Source organism: Triturus cristatus, chromosome 1_1 (genome assembly GCF_964204655.1).
Source record: "Triturus cristatus chromosome 1_1, aTriCri1.1, whole genome shotgun sequence".
NCBI classification, from domain to species: domain Eukaryota; kingdom Metazoa; phylum Chordata; class Amphibia; order Caudata; family Salamandridae; genus Triturus; species Triturus cristatus.
Window position 1 is genome coordinate 230,713,814 of NC_140579.1, and position 20,229 is coordinate 230,734,042.

The following is a 20,229-nucleotide window of genomic DNA, read 5'->3' on the forward strand; positions in this document are numbered from 1 at the left end:
ATGCTGAGGACGCAATAACGGGAGACAAACAAAAGATGCTACAAATGGACAAGGGGCTGGAGCAGATTAAAGCAAAAAATGAAGATCCCATAGGAGCAACCTTCACATTAAGGGCGTGCCCGAGTCCTCCAACATCACAAGGATGGAAGATTATGTTGAAGCCCTCTTGCGTGAACTCTTTGGCAGTGTGCTCTCGTCGGTCTTCATAGTGGAGAGGGCGCACAGGTCCCTGGCATGCCGGCTCCCCGATCATTGCCATACTCTTGAACTACCATTATCGTGATGCTGTGTTGCGCACGGCGTGCGAACAGGGCGAGGTACGGCACCAGGGGAACATGCTGGCGTTTTACCCAGACTTTACTCTGGCAGCGCAGGCCGCTCGTCGTGAGTTCCTCCAAGCCAAGAGGATACTTCAGAAGCAAGATATGCCGTATGCTCTGGTTTACCCTGCCAAACTGAGGATAAAGACAGGTACGCAGACGCAGTTTTTTAGTGATCCTAAGGCTGTGCTGATATTTGCCAGGAACTGGAGAAGCAGCATTGCAATGCATCCAAAACTCCTGAGTGTATCGAAGAAGGAACAACAAGTGACAATGATTAGCTGAACTGCTTAAACTGTTGTGCTGTCTGTTAGCCTGCAATGGCACCTGAAATGTGGGCTACCTATGTTCTATTTGCTGTTGATAATGATGCGCCCCCGATGTGGGGGAATGCCTGCAAGGCCATAATGTTTTGTCGTACTACTGTCCTACTCTTAATGTGGCTTGGCCACCCTGTCTTTTTGGCGGGAGTGTATGCCAGGTAGAGCAAGGCCCCTATGGGATAACTCCCTTTTTGTCTAATGTTGGTGATTAGGAGGAGGGTGGGTGGTTTTCCACAACCTGATTGGGGGGATTGGTGTGGGTGGGCTGGGTGGAGGTTGGAGTTTCTAGCACGGGGAACATTGTGCTGCTGTTTTGTTTTCTCCTGTTGCTTGGGTAGTTAAGGAGTTTGTTTGCATGTTCCAAGGCTTGCAATTTCGGAATTCTGTAATCGAGGCTGGAATGCTAATGTTGAGATATGAAGTGCATGTGGTTGTACTCGCGCTCATGCTGCCAGGTTGGCACTCCCTAGGCATGAATCTGCGTTGTGTGACCGTGTTGCAGAGGGTTCGACATGGCTAAGGTTACTTGTGTGTCATGGAATGTCCGCGGTCTTAATAACTACAGTAAATCTAGACTGGTGCATGCATACCTTGTGAGGCAGGGAGCTGATATATGTATATTGGAGGAAACACACCACACTTGAGTTACTGTGTCCCGGCTCCGTGCAAGATGGTGGGGGGTTGAGTATCATTCAGTGACATATTCCAATAATGGCAGAGGGGTCTTGGTGCTATTTAGAAGAGGGTTGCATTGGACCACCACAAGAACAAAGGTTGACAAGGAAGGGAGGTACATCATTATAGCGGGGAGACTATATCAGCGACCATTAATACTAGTAGCAGTATATGGGCCTAACCAGGATGACCCGCATTTCTTCCCACTAGTATGGAGGTTGGTGGCGAGTATGCCCCCTGGAACTGTGAGATGGGGAGGGGATTTTAATGTTGTGCCAGACGGCCAGCTTGACCACTCTGGGGCTAGTCAACACCACCCGCAAGCAGTGGATGCGTTTCAAACAATTATTGAAGATAACTCGCTGGTGGATATATGGAGGAGCATGGATGCTGGGCAGAGAAGCGGTACCTGCAGCTCCACGCATCATGGGCCTTGGTCGCGTATTGATTACTGGCTCCTTATGAGAGATGCAGTGACCTGGGCGATGGCGTCTGATCACTTGCCTAGAACACTCTCGGACCATTCCCCGGTGCTCTTGACACTGACAATTCCGCAGGCGCCGCCATGTGCCGTCACTTGGCACCTTCCCTCCGGAGCGCTGCTCGATGCTGCGTTTTGTACAGAGATTCCCACTGCCATAACAGACTATTTTGCTAACAATGTGGGATCGGTGGAATCGCCTCCCATGCTATGGGAGGCGTTTAAGGTGGAGATTCGTGGAGAGTGTATTGCGAAGAAATCTGGGGTGTTGCGGGCAATCCGAGGCGCGCTGCGCAGAGTGGAGGCTGAGATCATTAGACTAGAGAGGGAGCAGGAGGTTAATCCCAACCCAATTACGTAGTCCACGCTGGCGGGTATGCTGCGCAAGCCGCATGCTGCATCTTATATTACTGAATTGATGGATAGCACTGGCCACTTGGTCACCTCCCCGGACTCCCTGCCGGGAGTGTTGTCCTCCTTTTATAAAAATCTGTACACATCCGGGGACACCGCGGGTGAAACTGAGCTACTAGCCTACCTGGATACTATAGAACTCCTGTAGCTTGGCACGAGTCATAGGGAATATCTAGATGATCCGATCACCCCTGAAGAGGTCACGCATGTTATTTCTGCTCTGCTGGCCGGGAAAGCGCCGGGTCTTGATGGGCTTACTCCCTCCTTTTACAAGGAATATGCCGACCTGCTTATCCCCACCTCATAGAAATGTTCTATGAATATCTGGAGCTTGGCGTACTCCCAGCGTCACTCCGTGAGCCTCTAATCGTCACAATTCTGAAGCCAGACAAACCACCTGAGTCATGCGATTCATACCGGTCCTTGTCTCTCATAAACATTGATGCAAAACAAAATTACGCTAAGCTTCTGGCTAATCGTTTGCAGCCATTCATTCCCCTAATAGCCCGCCAGGATCAGTCAGGTTTTATCCCGGGAATTGGGACGTCAGTTAATCTGCGTACTATCTTCTCAGTAATGCATCACCTCAGCTCTGATGTGCTGGCGGCGCTACTTGATGCTACAAAGGCGTTTGACACGCTCGAGTGGCGATATTTGTTCACGTTACTGGCTAGATTGGGGTTTAGTCCTGGATGTATAAAAAAAATTGCTTGCTCCACACCTTGCCAATCGCTCGAGTGTCCCTTAGCGGACAGATTTCTGATAGCTTCGAAATAAGCAGAGGAACCAGGCACGGGTGTCCTCTATCTCCACTCCTGTTTGGCGTGGCCATGGAGCCTTTAGCTGCCAAGCTGCGACAGCACCACGTAGATCGCAGAATTGGATTCACCACGAGGGGCCTGGTGGTGTCACTATGCAGATGACATCGCAATGTACATAAGTGACCCTCAGCGTTAACATATCTCCAATGATGCGCAAGGTTATACGATTCGGGGGACACTCGGGAGTGCACGTCAACTGGAGTAAGTCCGTTCTCTTTCCCTTGACTGATAGGACCACCCCTTGCCCCACAGAATACCCCTACAGATGGGCTACCGAGCCCATTAAATATCTGGGGATTTGGTTAAGTCGTGATGTGGCCGAGATATGGGGAGCAAACTTTGGCCGTGCTGTTGAGTGGTTTGAATCAAGAGTACAGGTGTGGAAGAGGTTGCCACTGTGAATGGTGGAATTCTACGCAAGATTTATTAGGAATTTTTCACACAAAACATATGATTTGGGGCAACTCCTTAAATAAAAGAACATATTCATATGGTCGGAAGACTGTGACCAATGTTTCAGAAACATAAAAGATGATATGTGCGCAGCATTACCCCTCAAGGGTTTTGATACGTCCCTTAGAACCTTTGTAACAACGGATGCAAGCAACAAGGGTTTGGGGGCAGTTCTTACGCAAAAAGACTTCAAAGGTGTAGAGTTCACCATATCATTTGCCTCACGCTCTCTCACCCCCTCTGAAGAAAATTTTTCAGTGATAGAACGTGAAGCTTTGGCGTGTGTGTGGGCCTTGGAACACTTTAGACATTTTGTGTGGGGTCGCAAAGTCACATTATGCACAGACCACAAGCCGTTAACAAAGGTTTTCACCACCAAAGGTTTGTACACAGCTTCACCACGTCTAGCAAGACTTTCAGTCCGCATTTTTGATTTCATGTATGAGATCGAATATGTTCCCGGAATCAAAAATGTTGTCGCAGACTTCCTTAGTAGAATGCCAGTGGTATGTCCAAGTGAAAAGCTACCTACTGAGGTGGAAGGAAGTACTATAGCAGCTGTTTTGGAGCAGGACTGTGGTATAACCAGAGATGAATGGTTCAAGGAGCAAAAGGATGATTGCACCATCGTGCAAGTAATATCATTGCTAAAAAACGGCTGGTGTACCAAGAATAAACTGAACGAACAGCTCAAAGCGTACTGGGAGGTGAAAAATGAGTTATCATATGAGGATGGTTTCCTACTTAGAAGTGGTAAGTTCATTCGACCCCACAAGATTAGGCGCAAACTACTAAAAGTGTGCCATGAAGGACATTTGGGCATTGTTAAAACCAAGGAGAGGGTTAAAAACCTATACTGGTGGCCGGGAATCAGCCTGGAAATTGAACACACAGTGAGGGAATGTGCCCTTTGCATGACAGCAGACAAAACGCAAGTCACATTCAGACCACATCTCCATCCATTGACAAGTCCAAGCATGCCGTGGGAGAGGATTGGTATAGACATTATGGGCCCTATAACTGAGGGACATGAAAAATGGTATGTCTGTGTTGTAATAGATCATTTCTCTAAATGGCCAGAGGTACTGTTCACTAAAAATCCTGAGGCATTAAACATCGTGAAATTCATGAATAGTATCTTCTGTCGTGAGGGCCTACCCAAATTAGTTGTAAGTGACAACGGTACCCAATTTACTTCTGAGATATTTCAAGAGTACATAAAGAAAAACAACATCTGCCACAAGACCACATCTGTCTACCACCCAGCAGGTAATGGGGCCGTTGAGCGGTTCAATAGAGTAATTAAAGGCATAATACAAATAGCCAATAGCAACGGCTTGCAATGGAAGAGTGAAACGATGAAGACAATATGGGCGTACAGGATCACCCCATGTGAAACAACGGGACACAGTCCTTTTGAACTGATGCGGGGAAGGACACCGTTGTCCAAGGACAATGTAGGCTGGATCAAGGCGGCTAGGAAGGTTGACTGGTCATTAAAATTGGTACAAAATAAGCTTGCTGAGTCACAAGCGAGGGCAAAGGTGTACTACGATAAAACTCATGGGAGTAAAGCAGTAGTGCTTAATGAAGGTGACTTTGTGAAGGTGAAGAAAAGTGGACATATCGCAAAGGGTCAGGATAAGTATACCCCACCGTACCAAGTCCGTAAGATATACTGTAACTCTGCTTTACTGAGTGATGGAAGAGTGTGGCATTTTTCAAAATTATCTGCAGTCAAACAAACAATGGAGGTCCCAACAGGACCAGGTTACCCAAGCACTGAATCCGAGAACAGGAACTTGCGCAAGCAAGCAGTTGACTATGATTCAGAGGGTGAGAAGGCAGAGGATCTGCTGACCAATCTTTGGTTACTCCACCTGGACGGATCGCGATGTCAAGTCCCAAAGGTGACAAAGGTAGACGCAAGTTGCCTAAAACACCAGAACTGAACAATGCTTTACCAGTAACTACGAGCATGGCAGGTAGAATCCTGGGTCCTCCTGCGAGTTTGAGAGACTTTATTTGTGAGTAACCTAAACCACGTTTAGGACCTGCATTCTTGTTTCTCCCTTCCATAAGGAGGGGGATGTGTTGTGTTTTCATGTGTCCCTGCATGGACACCGTAGTTCTTTTCACTGTTGTCCCAGCTGATACACCGTATCAGCTGTGACGTTCCAGCGGTTACGTGATCAGCTGCCTTCTGCCTTGACAGTTGACAGCTGACCACGCAACGCTCTACATGTTCTGCCGGCTCCGCTGTTGGAGCCGTCGTGTTGGTTTTTGAAGAATAAAAGAACTACTACGAAGTTTTCTTATTTCATTTACTCAACAGTTGGGTTTGAGACAATGCCGTCCATCTTTGTTTAAATAGCAACGTTTAGATGATGGAACTTATATTGATTGTTTAACCAAATATATGAAAGGGGTAGTTAGATGTAGAAAAACAATGTAATGTCTTCCTTCTTATTGCGATATGATTATATTTTAATCTCTTGTGTGCTAATGGATGCTCATGAAATAATGCTGTAGTTTTTTTACTACAATGAATGTTATTTTAAATGGTTTTCCAATGCACACATATGATATGATGCATATATATATATATTTTTTTTTTAATGTACTGTGCTTTTATGATCTAATATTTTAAATCAAATAAAGCTTATTTTGATTTGATATGAGCATGGAAGGAAGCCGCCTCGTCCCCGCGGCCGCCGATCTGTGCGTGAGGACCTGTCCCTGCTCTCCGGTGCTCGCACACTGTCCGGGTGGGCTCCGGGCAGCGGACTTATTCCGCGTCTCAGGGTCATCCGTTGCGGCACCGCAGCCAGTCTCCGTACCAGTATCGGCAGCATCCAAACACGTTCATTAAGTAAGAGACTAGGGACAGCACCTTCACCAGACATTAGGGTCACAGTCATAGCTTTTATTGAATGTAATTCTCTGCAAAAAATGATCCATCCATACCTTCACGAATATATAGAAGGGAGTGTTTTTAAATCAGAAAAAATGTGTTTTTCAAGCATTTTTGTCAAGTTCACGATGTATCTACAACAATAAGAGAAGGGGTCACCATGACCCTGGAGTTTGTCATTTTTAACTACCCCCGTTCCTCTAGCTGTGTCCATATATGATTACAGAACGCGAGGAACTCCTTGCGTTCATCTACCAGGAACTGCAGTGGACTATCCTTATGAATTGTTAGGGTAAGTCCATTTATTAATTTCACCAACACCATGTATAGTAGAAGTCACTTCACAGGGTTCAGTTTCACTTAGTTCTTTTCACCCTTCACGTTTAGAGTGCACTTTCACCACATTTGCACTCAGTGGTTCACGAGATATTTAATGTAAACAGACAGTGATTATACCATGCTTTCTGTAACCTCCTTGGCCTTTATCCCTCTACAGGTAGACCGAGCTGCAGGTAACACTATATTTGTGACAGAGAATGCATACTGTTTATTTAGATATTATTTTAGATGTAGATAGACAAACATCTTTTTGGTCCTGAAGAATCGCCAGAGTACTTCTCTAAATGGAGCGAGAAACATGTCGACCCAACTGAGGCAGTGTATATAACTTATTTGATAACTCTAGGTTAATAACACTTGACCTCAGCATTTTTTAACTAGGGGAGAAGACTTCCTAATAAATTAGTTGAGCAAGTACTTCGACCCCTATTTTTAACTACCAACGCATTTTCATCTACATCACTTTAGAGCCCCACACACGCATGCATCCACCGGCTTCATTGGATTAAAAAGATCTCCATAAAAGTGCTCCTTAAACAAGAGCCCGTCGGGTATTGCACCAGCCGACTCGACGCAGGAGCAGCCCGATGATGATGCAATACATTCGAAGGGGTAACGTGAATTACGATACCCTTGAGTTTGTGTGAGGGCCTCAATATCCAATATTTTAAGTGTCCGTGAACACATTCCTCCCCTTTTCTTCCCTCACATATAGGAACAGCTCTGTTATTATTGTTGTAGTCTCCGTACCAGGCCAGAGCTCCGCAGCTCAGTGTTCGGTAAGTAACTCGTGCTCCCGAGGCCACTGACTGTGGGAGTCACCACGCTTAATGCTGCAGTCTCCCCAGTCAGATCCGCGCTGATTTGTGGCTGTTGTGATGACTGGAAAAGCGGATTAATGCCAGATCACTCGTCCCGCCATTGGAGCCTCGCTACAGAGCGGCCATCTTGGAGTAGAGCTCACTAGCACCCCCATATGCGCTTCCCTTTCAATATTTTGTTGTTGGATATTTTGTCCATGATATTTTTGTCTCCCGATATTCTTGGGTTCAGTATTCATGTTTTGTTATATGTATTTGTAAAGTTGCTATCACCCACGAGGGTAACTTGGCTGGGGTCCATATTCTTTAGTGCAGAAATTCCCTCACTGACCGTAGATAAGCCGAAAACCCCTGTTCGTTGGCTGCTTAACTGATGTGCATTTCCAATGTTAGAAAGTATAAAGCCAGTGGGCGGCATTCACAACCCAAGCTGAAACGCTTTCGATAACTTGCACAAGCCATTCCATCATTTGTGGGTTATCAATCTTTTAGAAAAACTTTTAGAGCATTCCTATTTCCTGTTTAGTGCCATCTGTGCTGTTCTGTATATCTGGCATCTCTCAGTTTTCCTCTCCAAAATGAAGACAGTAGAAAGACTGCTTTAAAAATAAACATAAACAATACATTCGTAGCCTGTCTCAGTACTGCTTCAGTTAAACGGTCACACCATTGCCATAAGCAGTACAATGGCACATTGAGTTCTACTATTACAGACCTGAAGAACTCCCTTAAGGTGAGAGTGAGCTGGTAGCTAAAGGAAGTGTGGGTACATCAGACATACCCATGATGTTTGAAAATAAACATTTGCATTAACTGACAATAATTTCTCCAGGAATGAGAATTGCTCCCAATGAAAATGCCTTATCTGTAGACTTGAGTACCTCTAATTATACGAGCACTGCAGAAGTGCTGTTCACGCCTGTAGTTGTAAGACAAATAATGCATGGAATTATACTGTATTAGGTGTTTATATTGTGATATTCGAGAGAGAGAACAAGGCCCATGGATTTTAGAGTGTTATATAATAGAAAAATATGCACAGGGAAGCAAGCAGTAAGTAGTGTAGCAAATGACAAGTCATAATAAAAAACATAACAAAACTAGTCGGAGAATAAAACATCAAATACAGTATATAACAAAACTAGTCGGAGAATAAAACATCAAATACAGTATAAGTGCAGGAGGAAAAGAAATCTGTATAAGAAAATGTAACATAAAAGGAAAAATAAGTTACAGGGGGCCTCATGTAGGTAAATTACATTTACCACTTCATAAATACCGAATCATACCGATTCGGTATTTATGAAGTGGTAAATGCAATGTAGGTAAAAAGTCGGTAAATATTACCGATTCGGTATTTACCGATTCGGTAATGAGGCATACCTTCCCATTGATTCCTCAATGGGAAGGTATGCCTCATTACCGAATCGGTAAATACCGATTCGGTAATGGGGGGAGCACATTCAAGGGTGGCAGGGTGTCACATTGACACCCTGTTGCACCCCTGATTCCTGCATGTGTGCACATGTGGCACACATACATGCCCTGAGGGCATGTATGTCTGCCACATTGCACACTTAAACGTGCACAAAAATGCTTTTTTTCACCTATTCGTCATTTACCACCAACCTTTAGTTGGTGGTAAATAACGAATCCCCACACCCACGACACACTCCCCCTACATCTCATTTCATGATTCGGTATTTACCGAATCGGTAAAATTACCGATTCGGTAATTTTACCGATTCGGTAAATACCGAATCATGAAATGAGCCCCCTACATCTCAAAAGCCCAAATGCCGGTCGGTACCGACCGGTATTGGGCTTCCTACATGAGGCCCAGGGTGATGAAAGGACACACACTTAATGCTAGAGGCAATAATTATATATGTTTCAGAAAGCACACACACCTCATATAAAAAACCAACAGGAGTAAGCTACAAATAAAGAGTAGGAACATATAAGAAGCAATAAATACAGGAGTTAATGCTTAGAGCATACAGTGCTAGAGTGAGTTAAGCCAGCATGACGAGAAGTAGTTATATACAGGTGGAGAGGAAAGCAACATAGTTGTGACAAAATAGGGGCAACAGGCAGAGGGAGGAAGTACCAGCACAGTCAGGAAGGATAAGAATAGGAGACTGAAGAATCCAGAAAGGATAGTAAACAGCAAAAGGGTTAAAAATAAGTAAGTAAAAGTGTGCATCATCCTAAAGAGTTCTGAGAGGAGGACAGTAATCAAAAGAGCACTGAGAAGGGTAGAGTATGAACTGGGGGCCATAGATCAGACAGTTATTTGTTCTAATTCAGAGCGGTCTAGGTATATTGAATCATCAAATCTCTTACCGACAATGTGTATTTCTCAGGCGTGATAGTATAGTCAAAGCCATTGATGGTAAAGGTGATATCTGGCATCTCATCCAGGTTATTACAGTCCACTTCGTACTGTAAAAAAAATAACACAGATAAACACAAGCGATTGCACCAAGACATTTTTAACATCAGAAAAAAACACACCTTTTGAGAGTTAATCAAGCAAACCCTACTGAAATTCGACAGAATAGTGCAACATTGTATTGTATTGTAATTGCATTTATATAGCGCTTACTAACCCTGATGAGGTGTTGAAGTGCTTTTTCGGCAAGCAGCACGCTACTTCGGAACCCATAAAGGATTAGTGGTAAATTAGTATAGTGAAAATATTTAAGTAATTTTAGTGGTAGATATGTTAGTCAGATTATTTGGATTCAGAAGGATAGTGGAGGGACAGAGAAAGGAAAAAAGATGTGCATTTATATAGCGCCTACTACCCCTGATAGGGGGGTTGAAGTGTTTTTTCGGCGAGTAGCACGCTATTCTGGAACCCACACAATGTTAGTGGTGAATTAGAATAGTGAAATATGACATTAATTTCAATGTTGGACATGTTAGTCTGTTATTTGGATTGAAAAGGATAGAGGAGGGACTAAAGAGAAGGAATTTGAATTGTTTTTATTTTTTGGAGCTCATAGCAGTAGGAGGAGGCTTGGGCTTGAGTAAAAGGGAGGCAGAGAGGGATGAGTAAAAGGAAGCTTGAGGGGGAGGAGTCAGAGGGAGGGTTTAGAAAGACTTGTTTGGGAGATTGGACTAGTAAAAGAGGTATGAGATGATGCAAGGAGGGGTGGAGTAGGGAAGAGTCTCGAAAGGGTTATTTATTTTGGGGATCATAGTAGTGGTATGGGGTTTGGGATGAATGAGAGAGTGGAGGTAATGAATATATTGATAGCGGTAAAGGGTGGGAAAGGCTGGTGCAATGGAAAGAGTAGTAGAAAGAGGTTTGGGATGAGTCAGAGAGTTGAGCTAGAGGATAGATTGAGAGCTGTATAGGGTGAAAAATAGGGAAGTGCATTGGTTATGCTGCATTAGAAGAAAATTAATAAATAAGTAAAAGTGATAAATATATAGATCCAAAAGTAATAAAGATATAGATCCATAAGTACATGGAAGATGTATAAAGGAAGGTAGTAGATGTAGATTAAAGATGCATTAAATAAAATCTGGCTTTCAAGTGTTGTACTTTAAATTAGTTGTATTTATTTATATATTTGTTTTAGATCAACAGTGAAGCAATTGTAGATAAATAGTTAGATAAAAATATTTACTTATTTATGCAGTCACTTATATACATGTTAAAAAAACATTGGATAACGTAACTATCAGTATTATGTACATTTGTTAAGCAGAGCTACGGAATATCTATATATAACAATTATTTTAAACATAAGTATTCTACATGTTTATACAAAGCAATACACATATATAGGTACATATATATAGTGCAAATACATGTTTATATATAGAGATATGCTGTATATTTCTATCTGTTTGCGTATTGTGGTTATGTGGTTGAAGAGCCAATTCTTGAATAGTTTTCTGAAGATAAGGTGGTTATCCGTGTATCTTATGATGGGGTAGAGAGTTCCACAGTTTGACTGCTTGAACAAATAATGATGTGCCACCCATTGTTTTTTTCTTGTATCTTGGGATTTTGAGGCGAGGTGCCACTCTAGAGCGGAGGTTCCTTTGTTGAATGTGGTTGGTGATTTTATTCATGATGAAGAGCGTTCCCGTTCCATGTATCATTTTGTGGGTGATACAAAGCAGCTTAAACATGGATCTTCTGGCAACCGGTAACCAATGTAGGGCATTCAAGGCAGGAGAGATGTGGTCTCGCGGTTTTATATCTAAGAGTAGTCTTGCAGCAGAGTTCTGAATCGGTTGTAGTCTTTTCATGGTTGTTAAAGGTGATCTGTGGTAGAGGCTATTGTCGTAAGTTTGGACAGAACAAGGGAGATGGTAGTCTGGACCTTGTGTGGAAATCACAAATGTGGGAAGATTAGGCGCAGAGTTTTTATAGTAACAAAGCTTGATCTTGCTAGTTTGTCCACTTGGGCATTCATCGATAGCCTGCAGTCCATGGTCATTCCGAGCTTTCTTACTTCCTTCAATATTTTAGGTGGTGTTCCCAGGACATCAGAAGCATGTTGCTCCTATCGGATCTTAACCAACCCTGCATAAACACACTGGTAATTGACGGGTTACAAAGGGTGTCTGCTGGATCCAGCTGCAGAATATTTGAATTGGATGTTGGCTTATGTATGTACAGTGGTAAAACAATGGCAAAGGTACCAGCTAAATAAAACCGGGAGCAGAATGCAATAGACACCAATAACAAGTTCCAAGATGACATCGAAATAAACTTTACAAGTTCAGTAGATATATAAAAACCCATATACCAGCAACTACATTGTGTAGAAATTATTTAGAACTGGTCAACACTTACAAGAGGCCACGGAATTGGCAATTTGATGGTATGTCAAGAGCAACACAAGATATAACCAATCGTACCAATTACCAATTCTAATTATTTAAAGCAAAATCATTGTGTTACTCATTAATACTGAACTACTAACAAGCACTAACAGGGCCAATAGGCCTGTCTTATTTTATGCATATGTTTGCTTTTGTGCAAAGAGGCACTTATATGCTGGCCAGGTACCATGCAGAGTAAAGTACAGGATTATAGTTCACATGTTTTAAGACATACCCTTAATTACTTAGGCTACACTTCTTTTAGATGCCCTTACCCTCCCACCACCCCATCTCACCTCTTACATCCTACTTAAAGCTCAATGGTCCACAATAGGCTATTGCCTGCACACTGATAAAAGCGGTCTCATAGGTGAGAAACATAAATGGTGATGTTGTACAACTGTGTAGTCCTTGAAGTCAACTCGAAAACTTGCGGAGCAAAAGAATCTGGAACCACTTTGCTCCTCTGCGTCACTCACTCTGCAGCGACTGTGAGAGGGCAGAAGCACAGCTGGTGTTACACCTGAAAGAAAGCTGAAAGTCTGACCTCTTCCACTGTGGCACCCCAAGCCGTAAGTGTAGGTCCTGGGACTCTTGGTGCCACTGCGCCCCTTTAGAAGCAGAACTGCAGTATTTGTTCCCAGCAACGTTGATCCAAAAGTCAGACAGGTCATTTGCTCCCTGGAAAAGAAGATCCAAATATCCCCAGATAATGCTCACATCCTCCACAGGCCACTCGAACTGAGGGTCAAACTGTTTGTTTTCAGCATCAAGAAAAAGCGGCCAGACACAAGTTGTCTTTGGAGTATACATTTACACAGTCAGTGAAAAGCTGTTAGGTGGTGCCATGTTACATGTGACACTTACAGCTTCCCTGTTAACATTGCTGGTATGGACTCGTAAACCACTAAATCTAGGAAAGGACTGGCGGTAGTGGGCATTGGACGTTTCCCCGGAGGCTGGAAGGGTGGGGGCTGGTTTTGGAGAGGTGGGGCCTGGTTATGCAGCAGTGCTGCAATATCAGCCCCCAGTAACAAAAGCAGCAGTGCTGGGGGCCAGTTTAGTTAAGCAACAGTGCTTCACACTTGCACCCTCGCCCAGCCCTCAGCCCTCCTCTCCCCACTCAGGGACTGGTTTGATAATATTGCCAGGGCTGCCTTGTGTTCTCAGTCCGGCCCTGGCTGAATGCAAAGTGTTGTTGACAAAAAAGGCACTAAAAAGGCACACCAGAATCGGCTGAGGATTTCACCTTTGAGATGGATCCACCTGATAGGTATTAAGTTGCAAACCAAGTTGCAACTGGTGGTATGGTATGGTACGGTATATTTTATTTAAATGTAGCACACATACACCAAGGTTTCACAGTTCTATTGAGGACACAATAGGGCTATTAACAAATAAAACATCGTGAAATATTAATAGTTAATAAAGATGATTTTAAAATCTTTTCTGAAAAAACAGAGAAGAGAAGAAAGCGCCCGTAATTTCAAATGAAAGTTGTTACACTGTTTTACAGCAGTGACCAAGGCATGCCTGTTGTCAAACGAGGCATTTTTATCCTCAAGAGTGTTCAACAAATATTTGTCAGGGGAGCATAGTGAGCATTTCGGGATGCTTAGCTGGAATCAGGATGCCATAAATGCTGGAGAGGTTGAATGAATAATGCAATGCACGGTTATCAAAGATTACCAAAACCTAGGTAGATGGACTTTCCATAGTCCAAATACATTTGTAATTAGAGCCATTATTTCAGTAATATTATGCTCTATGTTAATTTGTGAAAATTATCTAAAAATGAATATATTTTTAAATTGTAAATTGCCATATTTGATAACCTTTTTAAATCAACGTGACGTTCATTTTTATTCAAATATAGCTACATTTCTTTGGATGCTACTCATTACTTTTAATAATTTTAATACATAATAAATATTTAGATATTGTACTTTAGGTGAGATTTTGTTTTTCTAATTTAAACTTCAGAAAATAATTTTAATTTGATTTAATACAGTCACAATAATTACATTTTAAACTAAGTTGTCAATGCTATAACATTTTTACATTGTTCTACAATTAAAATAAATATATAACAATATTTAACATTAATATTTTACATTCAAATATTCTGTTCTATTTTTTGTTGAAGTTTAATAAATGTGTACCTATATTTTACCATACAGAGATTTGTGCCCAGGAGGTGCAGACATCCACGTACATGTGAAAAGTTACTAGTAGTAACTTTAAACTATTAACCTACTAGTAGAAACTTTAAATTAATAATTATTTCTTACATTCATTTATATGTATTAAATTTAAAAAAGTTTTTTAAACAATATCGTCAAACAAATCCCACCTACAGTTAAATGTTTATTTTTTCTTAATATGTTTTAAAAACTAACGAAGTTAGGTATAGAGTTAAATAAAATTATTTACCATTTTTGAAAAAAAGCGACATTTATTTTTAAATTAATAAATGTTATTAAAATATTTTACCACTAAGGTGCCGATTCCGATCCGTTAAAAATAATTTGCGTACGACCCGTATCCGTATTTGTTTACGTACGAGTCGTAGAAGCACCGTACAAACGGCCAAGTACGATTCGTCCGTGAAAAATAACTACGAATAGCGTTGGGAAAAGTCTACGAGAGTGCGTCGGAAAGTGTTCACGTGTGAATATCGTTGGGAAAAGTGTACGAGAGTGAGCGGGACATTTTTACGTGCAAATCGTAAAACACAAGTCCGAGCGCGCAAGTACGATCCCGACCGTCCGTCCGAATACACAATCGCACGTAAAAAGGCCTGTACAGAGCCAACGCAGTAGCACACATGTACACGGGTAAACTCATGCCCGTGTACGAGCCGTACAGCCCACCCCACCCCCAAATATGTCAGCACCGTACACCACCCTGTCCGCACTGTACCCTAGCTCCGCAACTGTACGCGCCGTAACCCCCCATGTATGCACCTTACCCCCCCTGTCCGCACTGTACCCCAGCCCCGCACCTGTATGTGCCGTACCCCCCCATGTATGCGCCGCACCCCCCCCTGTAGGCACATCACCCCCGCATGTACGCGCCGTACCTCCGCATGTACGCGCCATACCCCAATGCCACACGTGTACGCACCGTACCCCCACCGCATGTACGCGCCGTACCCCCCCATGTACGCGCCGTACCTCTGCATGTACGCGCTGTACCCCAGGGCCGCATGTGTACGCACCGTACCCCCACCGCATGTACGCGCCTTACCCCCCCAATGTAGGCGCCGTACCTCCGCATGCACGCGCCGTACCCCAGGGCCGCACCTGTACACACCGTACCCCCACTGCATGTACGCACCCTCCCCCCATGTACGCGCCCCCCACCCATGTACGCGCCTTCCCCCATGTACGTGCCGTACCTCCGCATGTACGCGCCGTACCCCAGGGCCGCACGTGTACGCACCGAACCCCCACCGCATGTACGCGCCGCACTCCAACACCGTACCCCAGCACCCTCACCCAGCATCGCGTATGTACGGATCGTACCTACGCGAAAATGACTCTTACAGAACCAGGACACTGTAAAACAGCACAAGGAGGGTCAATTCGACTCGCACAACACCACAAAACACGTCTACATGACAAAATACATCTCAATGACTGACCTGACACATCCAAACAGGCAAACAGAGGCCCCAAATCACAACCACCACTTATAACACACCCACCAAAATTCAAACACAGCCACACCCAAAAATGGACCAATAAAAAGGGCCCACACACACAACCCATGAGCCTTTGCAACAGACCCACTGCTGCCAGACCCCACTGAGAAACAACTCCACATAGAAACTACTCCACATCACTCATACCTCCACTACACCTTCACTCACACACCTTCACACAACCTCCTCCACAAACATCTCCCTCTTCACATTCACACACACACACCGTCACATTCACACCCACACACCCACAACCATCCACACCCACACCCACACCCCACACCATGCCCACAGACAAGAATCCAAAGTTCACAACGGCGGAGCTGGACCTCCTTGTCAACGAAGTCATCAGAGTCGAGCCACAGCTGTTTGGAACATTGGTCAGACAGACCAGCATAGCTGAAAAATCTGCCATGTGGCAGAGGATTGTCGACAAGGTGAATGCTGTTGCGCCCATCCGAAGGACCAGGCATGAATGCCAAGCCAGGTGGTACGATCTGCGCAGGGCGGTCAAGAGGAAAATGAATGAAGAATATGCCCAGACTAACATCACTGGAGGTGGGCCGCCCCGCAGACCCGTACACTACCATCCCTGGGAGGAGAAGGTGATGGCCCTGCTACCGCCAGTGGAAGTACACGGAGTCGAAGGAGTCGCAGAGCCTGGTGAGTACACAAACAACTTACGTAACATGGGGGCAATGGGGTCCACACCACATATACACCAAATGCACGCAACTTCCCCCAAGCACTTACCGCAAACAACCACACTCAAAAACCACGCTCATGCCACTAACGTCACCATGCACCCTTCACAAATCAAGGCAAGGCCATGTCCAAGCCTACAACAACCACAAACACAAGACTGGATGTCCAGGAGGCTGGGAGTGTGGGCCCCACACAACACATTGTGAAAATAAGACGCAGACACCAATGCCCTCAGCCCATATGGCATAGGTACATAACCATGCACAATGCACAGGGACTGGCAAAGTACTGACAAGGTAGATGACACTTGGCACTGCTGTATGCAGCACAAGGCCCTCCTGGGACCACTGTACACTCAAACACCAACTCCACAAGCACAGGTATCTAGCACAGGAACTCACACTCACTGTCATGCCAGCATGCACCATGAGGGGACAGACACATCACCTGGGAGACCCAATGACAACTCACACTACACACAACAGCAGGCCCGGTCACAACCCCCCCCCTAACACAAGCACACACACCCGAGGCAGGCAACGGATTTACACACTCCCACAATGGACATGTGACACAACAAGACCGATCCAGAGCGAAATAAGCATCAGAGCAAACAATCTACAGGTCAAACACTCAGGAGAACATCCCAATCTGTCCCCCGCAACATACCCATCCCCAAGTGGACATTGAGAGGAATGCTAGGCACATCCAACTACCTGGAGGAAATGTGTCAACTTGAATATGTATGAAACATAGATGTCGCATGAAACACCATGAACATTGTCTCTCTCTCACACACAGGGCAACGTCGTCGATCTCCCCACAACACTGGGGGGAAGAATCACAGTCCCAGGCACCGCGTGAAGACGATCCCACCGGCAGCGACGACTCTCACCACTCCGTGGATGACCCCGACCAACCTGGACCCTCTGGTGCCCAAGCCCCTGCAGCACCTGCGTCAGGTACATCTGTGCCAACCACCCCCCCATTCCTGCCACATCCCAGGACACACCCAGGAGCCCTGCTCACACTGAACAACAGAGCCAGTCTGACCAGGAGGGACAAGGTTCTCCGGGCACCCAGGAGGAGGCAGGCAACCCTGCAAATGCCATCCCTCAGGGGTCCCGTAGACCCGATGTGCCCACAAGGGCAGGCCAGGCTCAAGTGGGCAGGGGTGGTGGGAGTGGAGGCAGGCGGAGGCGCGAACCTGACCAGCCAGCTCAGGACACCGGTATGTCACACATGCACAACATCCTGGACTCATGCCGGCGTGACACCAGAGGCATCAACCAGGTCGTGTCAAGACTCTCCGAGATGCAGGGGACCCTCGATGACATTAAGAACCTGCAGGTCGAGCATCATACCAGTCATCAACAACACCAAGGACGGATGGAGGCAAGACTGGCTGACCTCCTGGCGGTGCACAGGGACGTGAGCCAATCACTCCGTCAGATCGCCCAAAGCCTGGCAAACCCTCCCTGTGCCACCAGGCATAGACCAGCACCAGACACAGGGAGGGAGGAGGAGGAGGATTCATCTGACGGTGCGTCCCCTGCATCTGAGGTTCCCCGGAGGAAGGTGGGTCGTCCACGGAAAAGACCGTGAGAGTCAGCGGACCATCCCCATCTCCCAGGTCACCTGGCCTGGCACCTGGCCCTCTGGCGCAACAGCAGCACCTCATCCAATGACATTCTCTGCCACATGGACTTTCTGGTCACAGTCTGACCAATGATGACCAACACTGTGCTCTGGACTCTGATGACTTCCAATGCCAAGGATACCATCTCCCCCTGTGAACTTTGGATTCTATTACCCCGGGACAGCACCCAATTGGATCTACCAAACCACTTACCCCACCGTAAATAAATATTTCACTTTGGACATGAGACGTTCCTGTCATTTTGCATCATTCAACGACATATGTGTGTGGAAATGTCAAACTATGGCTGAGTGTTGAACCAACTCCAGCCATCCATACACTGGGATCAGAGTCTGGTACAGGACACACATGGGTCACAAGGTATCATTCAATGTAGGCATGGAGCACAACACTCACCTGTGATGGCCTCTGGCTGCTGAGGGGGGGCTTGCTAAACTGTGCGGAGAGACCTATTTGGGAGATCATCATCAAGGCGTAGAGGTCATGGCTCATGTGGAGGTTCCCGGGGAGGGAGTCCCAGGTATGTGTGCCCAGGTACGGTGGATGTGAAGAACGGTGGCCAGGGCAAGGTTGGATGCACGGAGATGGCCCAACGGGATCTAGGATGACAGACGTACAAGGTTGGTTGGGGTCGGGGTTGTGGATTGCCTCCTGAGTGTGGGTGGGGAGTGTAGAGGTCACCCTGCAGCAGACAGTGATCCATTGCAGCTATCCATGGTGGACGGTGAGGTGGCTGGGGCGCAGGGTGTTGAATCTGAGGTGTGCAGATGCACCCTGGAAGTGGACCAGTTTCCTGGGAGTTTGGATGTACTTGCTCCGTAGAGGGCAGGGCAGTATTTGACACGGATGTTGTCATGGACCTGGGGGATGGTCTGTCTTATCTTGGAGTGGATATATCTGTGGATCATGTGCATAATGCAGAGGGCGTTGCAGCAAGAGGTACAGATGCTGTGGACTATGATGGCATATGTGAGCGAGCCAAACATGATGCACACCATCTTGTGTGTATGGCCACTGGGTGCTTGTGCAGGGCTCTTGCGGGTGGGACACAGGCACTTGACCCAGCTGGAAGGGGACAATCCTCAGATGTTCACCTCAGTCCTGTACAAGTCCAGCCTCAGGTGGCTCGTGTGCAGCCATTCATCAATAGATCTCATGCATCCTTGAATGATGGAACTGCCAATGTCTGTGTCTTTGTTGAGGGTGAGGAGCACCTGGCTGTCAATGGCATACGAGCTGATGATGAGGTGCTGTGCGCATGTGATGGTGGAGAGGGGGGTCCTGGACACTCTGTAGATTGACATGCTGAGAGATGATACCTGTGCCATGTCCCAGACGATGACACCATACTACATGCTGAAGCCTTGAGTCCCACTCCCATGCCCTTGCTGGGCTACAGAGCCGGTGGGGAGTATTAGGGACGTGACCTTGTTGGTGTGACAGGGCCTGGAAGGCGGGGCAGCGCAGTGTAGGTGTTAGACCTGGCACCATTGGCGTGGGTCACCCTTCCATTTTTGTCTGTGCCTCAATGTATTTTTGTGCTGGTGTTAGCTGCTCTGGGCCCTGTGCCACTGCCATCCAGTGCCACCGGGCAAGTGCTCCCTATGGGAAAATGTATTATGTGAATTGACTTCCATGTTTGGCTTATTTGGTTTAGTATCAGTCCCTAGTAGAGTGCACCAGGGGTGCCAAGGGCTTGTATATCCAAATGCTGCTAGTGGGCTTGCAGCACTGATTGTGCCGCCC

At 45.7% G+C, this 20,229-nt stretch overlaps 1 protein-coding gene across 1 annotated transcript in view; it reads right to left on the reverse strand.

Moving 5' to 3' along the window:
• Window positions 1-20,229, reverse strand: part of CTSE (cathepsin E) — a 326,557-nt gene that overhangs the window by 18,340 nt on the left and 287,988 nt on the right. The window contains 1 exon segment of the mRNA XM_085640901.1: window positions 9,908-10,006. Coding sequence (XP_085497027.1) covers window positions 9,908-10,006 — 99 coding nt within the window.